Source organism: Cynoglossus semilaevis, chromosome 8 (genome assembly GCF_000523025.1).
Source record: "Cynoglossus semilaevis isolate Cse_v1.0 chromosome 8, Cse_v1.0, whole genome shotgun sequence".
NCBI classification, from domain to species: domain Eukaryota; kingdom Metazoa; phylum Chordata; class Actinopteri; order Pleuronectiformes; family Cynoglossidae; genus Cynoglossus; species Cynoglossus semilaevis.
The window spans coordinates 27,485,349-27,495,481 of NC_024314.1; the positions used below are offsets into that span (position 1 = coordinate 27,485,349).

At 40.1% G+C, this 10,133-nt stretch overlaps 2 protein-coding genes across 2 annotated transcripts in view; one reads left to right on the top strand and one right to left on the bottom strand.

The window, feature by feature from the left end:
• The window catches only part of tafa2 (TAFA chemokine like family member 2), a 21,998-nt gene that overhangs the window by 10,207 nt on the left and 1,658 nt on the right, over positions 1-10,133 (top strand). Inside the window, exons 2-4 of the mRNA XM_008315958.3 lie at positions 40-195; positions 5,775-5,899; positions 7,345-7,401. Coding sequence (XP_008314180.1) covers positions 40-195; positions 5,775-5,899; positions 7,345-7,374 — 311 coding nt within the window. The 3' untranslated portion in view covers positions 7,375-7,401. The remainder of the gene's footprint in view (positions 1-39; positions 196-5,774; positions 5,900-7,344; positions 7,402-10,133) is intronic.
• On the bottom strand, positions 3,537-5,217 carry LOC112487347 (uncharacterized). The gene is made up of 2 exons (XM_025057760.1): positions 4,104-5,217; positions 3,537-3,713 (listed from the first exon to the last, which is right to left on the bottom strand). The coding sequence occupies exon 1, from the start codon at positions 5,022-5,024 to the stop codon at positions 4,119-4,121; it is 906 nt and encodes a 301-aa protein (XP_024913528.1). The 5' UTR covers positions 5,025-5,217; the 3' UTR covers positions 3,537-3,713; positions 4,104-4,118.

The window sequence follows — 10,133 nt, forward strand, 5'->3', positions numbered from 1 at the left end:
TTTTTTTTTTTTTTTTTTACCCCCCTGTCATTTCTACAGCTGCCCACCACGTGCGGACGGGCACCTGCGAGGTGGTGGCGCTACATCGCTGCTGCAACAAGAACAAAATCGAGGAACGGTCGCAAACCGTCAAGTGCTCCTGTTTTCCTGGGCAGGTGGCGGGCACCACCAGGGCCGCGCCGTCGTGTGTAGACGGTACGCACCAACATTTTTCATACATCGTTTAAATGTAGTCACTGTTCAGTCTGAATATATTTGGGTTATATTTATCTTTGACTTCCACACGACTGTCAGAAACTAAGAAATTTGAGGAAATATCCGCGGCGAAACCTTTGGCTACACAGCATGGCTAACACTTGGCAACATCGACGACATCGACGTTCGGCATGGACGAAGAGAAAAACACATGCATATTTGAAGTACTTCCAGTATGTCTGTTACTGTCCTGCAGGACTCCGTATACGATACAACGATGCTAGCTACTTGAGCTAACACCTGCTAAAACAACAAAAAGTTAAATGAAGATTTTTTTTTGTAGCTTAGCAACCAGGAATAAAAGCTTAAACATCACAAACAGCCAAAAGATTTTAGATCAAATTGTTAGAAATAGAACGATTGTTATAGAACAAAAAAACATGCTAATGCTAAAAGGTTTCTTGTTCAAGACAAGATGCTGCCAGCAGTTAGCATCTAGCTAACCGTGAGCACGTAAAGAGAAAACTGGACAAAAAAATCTCGATCTTTGCAGAATTCAAGAGAGAGAAAAATTCCAACAAACATCTGTGGAACTAAGTTAATAAAACCTGGTAAATCCCTCCTGAAAGTTTAAGTGACCCGATACTGCAGTCAATGACCCCGAGGGTCTCGGTGCATACTAATGGGTCAGAACCCCCGGCCTGGCTGTAGCAGCTGCCTCCACTTTGGTCTGAGAGGCGGCGGAGTCGGGCTGAACCTCGGACCCAATCATGTTTGACCTATTCCTTGACATTTTGCTATTGACATTTTCTGCAAATTAGAGCTGTGAGCCACTGGCTTCGGTTTAAATCTCCGTGGGTGATCTTGGAAAAAAAAGTGATCAGCACTTAACCTTTTAATTATTCTTTTTTTTCTCCACCGGGGGATTTACCTCCCGCTCCAGTCTGTGAGACACAGACCACGTCTTTAATATCATACCACTTTATCAAACGTCTGACGTAACAAACATTATGAGAACCTGAAGAGGATCAGGCCGAGGGTGAAGCCCACGCCCCCCTGTGGCCCCCCACGTCCATGACCTTGACTCAACCTGGATTATCCCGATTCATTCACACTGTGGCTTTAATTACAGAGCATTAACGCCAATTAGTTAGGGATTTCCGATATAACGTTTTTGCCGATATTGTCCAAACACTTTTTCCGATTTTGATAATAACCGATACCGATATAGTGGGGCAGTGTCGGCCTGGTGGTTAGGGAAGTGAAGTGCCGCCTCTTCACTAAGGTGATGGGCTAAAGCAGTGTTTATCAATTATTTTCTGCAATGCTGCCCCTAGGGGACAGCGGTTTTTAAGCCCCCCCCCCAAAATAAAATAGTATCGGGCGCCTGGTGATATTTATTTATTTATCAGTACAAACCACTGTATGAGTTGCTGGACCAGCATTCTGCAGACAATCCCGATTAATAAATTGAGCTGCAATGCTGCCATCTAGTGACTTCTACTGTCATATACAGCCGTTTTTCCCCAAAACTATTTTTAAGCCACACATCATTTGGCGAAACCCAGACATCGCATTATCGGGTTTCGGAGGAAAAACCGTTAACAATTCCTACAGCTGTTAGATAATCATGCTAATATCAGTCGACATTATCGGACAATTAATTCTTTATTGTTTTTACTACGTAAACATCCTCAACCTCAAGGTCAACACCAAGAACCACAAATATATTTTCCGCCAACGCAAATTAAATTAACTCAAACGAACAAAGGTCTGAAACGACGTTAACGTTCACACCAGCTGTTTCCGCCGCCGTGTTTTCACAGCGCCATTAACCATCAACGGCTGAAACGTGTCTCGTGCGTTTTATGTACGTTTGGTCGTCAATACCGTCGTTCCATTTCATCACGAACCTTTGTGGCTTTTTAATAACCACTCGTCCCTAACCACCATCTGCTCGCAGTTGACCTGACGCCGTTTATATTTTTACACCGCGACGCCACCGCCGCCGCCGCCGCTGCTGCTGCTGCTACGACCACGGCTGGGTGGCGCCAATCAATTCCCGGTTGTCATGTGTCCATTCAGTGTGGATTATAATAAGTGTGCTCTTCATTAGTAAGAACACTAATGGTGTTCTGGAGCTTTGGAAGGTGGATAACGACCTCCGTAATGTCCTGTGTTTAAATGATGTCTTGTACAATGGAGGAGCAGGGGAGGCGGGTGACATTCAGTCGCTACTGTGGCTAAAGGATTTCCTCTCTTACGAATCACAGTCACAGGAGACCACGGTATATTTTTTTTCCAGTTCATATTTTGATCACACACTTTGTATCTGGGCTTCTTGAAGTATATAAAAAATATATATATATTTCAAACGATCAATCGATTTACACCTGGCATTTGTCACGTGTAGCTACATGAAGGCGTGTCCTGACTCCATCGTCAGTGATTTTCTAAAAACTAAAACCTTTCCTCTACGTATTAGCAGTGGGTCCCAGACTCGTGCGCCGCCTTCTAAAACTCACCCCCAATTCCCCACAACTTCTTAAAAATAAATAAAAAATGCAACACGCATTCTTGTAAAGACAGCATGTTTAATCATGCTCAAATAACCCCCCTAGTGGCAACTCGCACACCTGCAGGGGGACTGTGACAGGCGGTACAATTAAATGCTCTTCCACTAGTTGGCAGCAGATGTCCATATAACTAAAAAAAAAAAGGTAAAGAGACTGAGCAGTCGAAGAAGATTTTGTGTTCGTCTTTCTTCAATTCCTGCGAGTACATCAGGACTATGTTCAACTAAACAGGACCAGATTTCCAAATGAGAATGGTTCTGGTTCCTAGAAGGCTACCATAGATTCTTAATGCTAGCTGCAGTGTCTTCATCAGTGATAAAGGCCTCGTCTTCTCTTCAAATCTACAATGTGGAAATAATCACCAGATAAAACTTAAACTCTCTGATTAGTGACATGTGCAAACTCGCTCACCCCTATGGATAAATGAACAAGAATCACTCTTCAACAAAATATATATATATATATATATATATATATATTGTCATAGCCCTGGCTCAGAGAGCAAGACAAAAATGGGAGACCACACACTTTTAAGTAACTTAAAACAAAAATATTTATTTTCTAACCAAATATCACAAACCAAACAGGAAGCAGGTGCTCTGAGAAATGGTCGGAGAGAGAAAGAATGAGAAGGAGGAGCCAGTTAAATAACCTAGGCCCAGCCTTCCAGGTGCACATCCAATTAGTAGCTCCACCCATCTACCTGGAAAAACCTAAAAGAAAACAGACACACCAAGAAATGACCAGAAAAGAGGACGGGGTCGTCACAACGATGCCAGAACATATTTCCAGTTAATCTTGCACTAAATCTAGCATATTTTTGCCTGTTAAACACGTTTTCACAGTCCACATGATGTTCTGAAGCATCGGTATTAAGGTACAAGAACATTGTCACTGAGTTCGAAAATGAGCGTTTCTCAGTGAGAGACGCACGTTTTCGACATGCACTACATTTTCTTATAAAACGATGGCAGAACACATTTCCAGTTAATATTGCACTAAATCTATTATATTTTTGCTTGTTAAACACGTTTTCACAGTCCACATGATGTTCTGAAGCATCGGTATTAAGGTACAAGAACATTGTCACTGAGGTCGAAAATGAGCGTCTCTCCCTGAGAAACGCACGTTTTCGACATGCATTACATTTTCTTACAAAACAATGCCAAAACACATTTCCAGTTAATCTTGCACTAAATCTAGCATATTTTTGCTTGTTAAACACGTTTTCACAGTCCACATGATGTTCTGAAGCATAGGTATTAAGGTACAAGAACATTGTCACTGAATTCGAAAATGAGCGTTTCTCAGTGAGAGACGCACGTTTTCGACATGCATTACATTTTCTTACAAAACAATGCCAAAACACATTTCAGTTAATCTTGCACTAAATCTAGCATATTTTTGCTTGTTAAACACGTTTTCACAGTCCACATGATGTTCTGAAGCATAGGTATTAAGGTACAAGAACATTGTCACTGAGTTCGAAAATGAGCGTCTCTCCCTGAGAAACGCACGTTTTCGACATGCATTACATTTTCTTACAAAACAATGCCAAAACACACTTCCAGTTAATCTTGCACTAAATCTAGCATATATTTTCTTGTTAAATACATTTTCACAGTCCACATGATGTTCTGAAGCATAGGTATTAAGGTACAAGAACATTGTCACTGAGTTCGAAAATGAGCGTTTCTCAGTGAGAGACGCACGTTTTCGACATGCATTACATTTTCTTACAAAACAATGCCAAAACACATTTCCAGTTAATCTTGCACTAAATCTAGCATATTTTTGCTTGTTAAACACGTTTTCACAGTCCACATGATGTTCTGAAGCATAGGTATTAAGGTACAAGAACATTGTCACTGAGTTCGAAAATGAGCGTCTCTCCCTGAGAAACGCACGTTTTCGACATGCATTACATTTTCTTACAAAACAATGCCAAAACACATTTCCAGTTAATCTTGCACTAAATCTAGCATATTTTTGCTTGTTAAACACGTTTTCACAGTCCACATGATGTTCTGAAGCATAGGTATTAAGGTACAAGAACATTGTCACTGAGTTCGAAAATGAGCGTTTCTCAGTGAGAGACGCACGTTTTCGACATGCATTACATTTTCTTACAAAACAATGCCAAAACACATTTCCAGTTAATCTTGCACTAAATCTAGCATATATTTTCTTGTTAAATACATTTTCACAGTCCACATGATGTTCTGAAGCATAGGTATTAAGGTACAAGAACATTGTCACTGAGTTCGAAAATGAGCGTTTCTCAGTGAGAGACGCACGTTTTCGACATGCATTACATTTTCTTACAAAACAATGCCAAAACACATTTCCAGTTAATCTTGCACTAAATCTAGCATATTTTTGCCTGTTAAACACGTTTTCACAGTCCACATGATGTTCTGAAGCATAGGTATTAAGGTACAAGAATATATACATATAGATACATATATACTGTACATATACATACATATATACATATGTATATATAGATATATACATATAGATACATATATACTGTACATATACATACATATACATATATACATATGTATATATAGATATACATACATACATATATAGATATACATATACATATATATATATATACTGTATATATCACTCCTCCTGCAGGTGGTGCCGTTCGTGGAGAAGGTTATTTCCTTCCTGCCAAAGTCTGCATGCGTGTGATTCCAGCCCAGATCTCGCTGTAACCCGAGTTTCTGCTAATTAGCGCAGCTTTATGAAGAGACAGTTTGAAGTGTTGGTTTTATTTTACTCATCAGGATCAGGTCCTGGCTTTACATCAATGATTATCTGTCCATTTGCTCAACTTTCACACCATCATGAGGGTTTTATTCACTGGTGTACATTTCATTGGCTGAAATTAACAAGAGAGAGAGAGAGAGAGAGAGAGAGAGAGAGAGACATTACATCTCTGACCTCCTGTGTGTGTGTGTGTGTGTGTTTGTGTGTTTGTTTTTCTAGCCTCCATAGTGGAGCAGAAGTGGTGGTGTCAGATGCATCCATGCCTCGACGGGGAGGAATGTAAAGTCCTTCCTGATCTAAAGGGCTGGAGCTGTGCTACAGGGAACAAAATCAAAACCACCAAGGTGAGTAGAAAGGTGGAATCTTGGTGCTAAAATCTACTGTACGATATTTCAGGAAACAAAAAACTAAAACTTCCAGGGAAACAGCAGAATCACATCTACCTTGGTTTATTTTTCTGTTAAAAACACCGACGTCATCTTTAAAAGTAAAGAGAAATACCTTCAAATTAGACCGTATTATCGTTTATTACTGACCTATTGACACTTTCACGTAAAACTTTTGTGACCGAAATTTAACCTAGCATAATGCTAGGTTAAAGCTAGTACTGTCAGACTTGGCTCTGGGAAGATTATAGTTTTGGCGCCCCCTGTGGGCAAACCACGATTTAATTTTCTTCTCAGGATGAACCTCTCATTTAATTTTTTATTTTTTTAAATCACCTTTCAGAATCATAATAAAATTTAAACGATATGTTATTTGTTGGCCCAATGGTTCTCAACCTCTGGTCCAGGAGATTGTTTTTGATTGGATAAGTGTACTACTATAATGTACCTTTGTGGGATCTTCAAAGACAGAGGCGTCAAGCGAGCGTTTCAGCGATATGAGTTATCAAAACGTAGAGGCTAAAAAATTGGACTTTTATGTGATTTTTATCTCTCTATCGATCTTATTTTACAGTCTGTCGTACGAGTTCTTCTGAAGTGCAGCACTAAAATGGAAGAATAACAAGTCCCTGGTTGGAGGCTGAGTGTAGTCTGAAGACTCAGGTCTTTGGTACTTTACAAAAACGCAAAAAAAAAAAAAAAAAAAATCCTCAAAGAGAGAAGAGGTTAATACCTGTTCGTCAACTCTGCGCCTAAAAAAAAAATCACAAGTTAAAAGTGACTCGTGAATGACTTGGAGTGACGATACGACGCTCCAGTCACTGCGAGTCTCTGACACTCAGACTCAGGTTGAAATGACCTTCAGTTGGACGACGATGGTTCAATGTCAACTTCTGTTACAGTCATCTGCCCCCGCCTGCGAAGTCTCCTTAAAAAAAAAAAAAAAAAAAAAGTGCTAATGTTTGCAGTTGCTGCTTGCGCCCTGAGGGGGCTGTAATCAATGGGCTGCCATGTCTCCTTAGCACTTCCAGGCCACTTGGCGCACCAAACTGGCCAATTACTCACTCCAATTACGTGCTTTTAACATTGTAACTTGATGCCCACATCCTTCAGTGTGTTATGACGACCCGTGGACCTCGGTTCTGCCTCCCTCCATGTACTTAATTATTTAAACTGCTCACACCACACCTGCCTGGAGCCAGGAGCCTGGAGCCTGGAGCTATTGATTTGCCGATTTGTCGGGACCTCAAAATGATACATAATTCTCTTTTTCCCTTTTAGCATCCGGGGCATCCGTGATAAGGCTAAATGTCAATTACTGTTCCGATGTCGATTTCGGCCATTGTTATGAACGATAACGACCTTAAGGCTAACTTTATGTTGTCTTTTTCATGAACGTGAAGATTTCTGCCGACAAAGACCAGCTTTGGTAATGGCCGCTACGTCAAAGCACAGTCCAGGTAACTAAGCTGTTTTGTTTTTTAAAATATACTGTACATACACACATACATATACTTGTATATATTTATGTATGTATTTGTATATATTTATATATGTATTTTTAGATATTTTATATATGCATATATAAACAGGTATATTTATATATATTTATGTATGTATTTGTATATATTTATATATGTATTTAGATATTTTATACATGTATATATAGATGTGTATAATTATATATATTTATATATGTATTTGCATATATTTTTCTATATGCACATATATACACATGTATATATGTGTATATATATGAATACATAAATATATGGATATATATTTTTCAAATATATAATAGAAATATATTATTTTCTAATCATCAATACTACTTATTGTTGCCTATTTTTTCTACACACACTGGGAAAACGTTTGATTTTTTCAAAGCACTTGACGAGCTTAAAATACTAATCATCAATACTACTTATTGTTGCCCATTTTTTCTACACTGGGAAAACGTTTGATTTTTTTCAAAGCACTTGACAAGCTTAAAATTCCAGCTCATGTCTGTGTTCCAGGAATATACAGAAAAACTCGATTAATCATGATTAATTGAGAAGGATCCACAGCTCTCAATTGAAGGGTTCAATTTTCAGTATTGGTTTGAACTTTTCTTTTTTTTTTTTTTGAAACAAACAGAATATTAACATTCCGTTGACATCCAACTAAGGTGACATGTCGGTGTGACTACAACACGTGTCAAACCCGAGTGTAAAACCACAGCTTGAGGGAAGTGCTAGTCGACGTGTACGATCCGCAGAGACTAGAACACCCTGTTCAAAGTGCAGGTATTACCCGCAGGAGTCGCACCCACACCTTTGAACTCAGCCAGAAAACAAGTTTCTTATGTTTGGAGTCTTTCTGCAGGCTGACTGAGGCAGCAGGGGGTCGCACTCTCTTCATCACCTCTGCTGAGCTTTAGGGGGTGGGGGGGGGGGGGGGGGAACCTCCAGCTACACTGACCTCTATCGCTCTGTATTAAAATTGCGTTCAAACATGGAATCACCTGAAGAGTAAACAGTACCGCACCAAACTAAAGTCAAGGCAGAGAGTGAAAACGTTCTGCACGTTTTCCATGATCTGGGAAGTCGCAGTCGGAGAAGACGAGATGTCGCGACGTTGAGTTTGGATCTTTACTCTGACGAATCGTACGAAAGATCGTACATGGTTCTGACAGTTCCACTGACTGTCACCTAATTCACGATGTTGCCAAGACTATAAGACTAAATATTCTTACGTTATTGTCAAAATACTACGTTTTTTTGTAGATATACAAACAAACTCAAATGTCAACATTAACCCAATCACAACCAAACACAACATTTCGTAGGTAAATAAAATTTAAATTCAATAAATGAAGACAAACCAATCCCCCCCCCCCCCCCCCGCTCTCCGCAAACAGGAGTTTCTCTACAGAACTTCCAGGAGACTAATGATATCAGTTCCTAGATATCCACAAATTCGTCACAGTTTTTTTTTTTTTTGACTGCTGTCATACAGATTCTCTGGGCCAAGATAACAAAAGAACAACACACAGAGAGAGAGAGAGAGAGAGAGAGAGAGAGAGAGTAATCAACACAAAACAAACAGTAATCACCGATGAGTGAGTGCAGGTAGAGCGGCGTGTGTTGGCAGCGTAGCAGCAGTTGGTAGGAATCGGTTCCCAGCTTCAGTTCTTCATGACAGCAGAGCCAAATAAATGACTTAAAAAATACTTCTGATTTCATCTATTCTTTAGGTTTTTTTTGTAGTATTTGAAGAGTATTCGTGAGTTATTTTGGTAGACACTTCAACCAGGAAGTTGTGAAGGAAAGGGAAAAATGAAACGTAAAAATCGTTTTGAATAATCCTGATTTCAATATCAATCAAAGTACTCCTGCTGAGACAGTGTCGCTATCATGTTGTTAGCGGCGGGAGGTGGTCGTTCAGACCTCCTAAAAGTTCTGGCCAAAACCAAAAACCGACGTCTGGAGAATACAAACTAGTTTCTCTAGTGAAATTGTAATCTCATAAAAAATAATCATAAAAACATGGACCACATTTCAGAGAGGGACACCGCCGTCCACCGATCGTCCAAACAGGACAAACGCGGTGGTGCTGTGTTAAATCCATCCGCCAACCTTTTCTCCAGACACGAGAACGAATCCTTCGCTGCTTAAATTAGCCGTTGTCAGGCACCAATTAAAGCCGCACAGCAGACTCTGAAGCCTCCGTCTGGATTTTTCACCATCGTCACCAGGAAGTTGTGAAGGAAAGGGAAAATGAAAAATCGTTTAGAATAATCCTGATTTCAATATCAATCAAATTACTCCTGATGAAGACGGTGTCGCTATCGTGTTGTTAGCGGTGGGAGGTGGTGGTTCAGACTTCCTAAAAGTTCTGGTCAAAACCAAAAACCGGCGCCTGGAGAATACAAACTAGTTTCTCTCGTGAAATTGTCATCTTATAAAAAATTATCATAAAATCATGGACCACATTTCAGAGAGGGACACCGCCGTCCACCGATCGTCCAAACAGGACAAACGCGGTGGTGCCGTGTTAAATCCATCCGCCAACCTTTTCTCCAGACACGAGAACGAATCCTTCGCTGCTTAAATTAGCCGTTGTCAGGCACCAATTAAAGCCGCACAGCAGACTCTGAAGCCTCCGTCTGGATTTTTCACCATCGTCTCAGACAGTCACTCAAACACTA

What these genes read in the sequence shown, in the direction of transcription:
- LOC112487347 (XM_025057760.1), bottom strand. Translation starts at nt 5,024, where the DNA reads ATGTTCTTGTACCTTAATACCTATGCTTCAGAACATCATGTGGACTGT.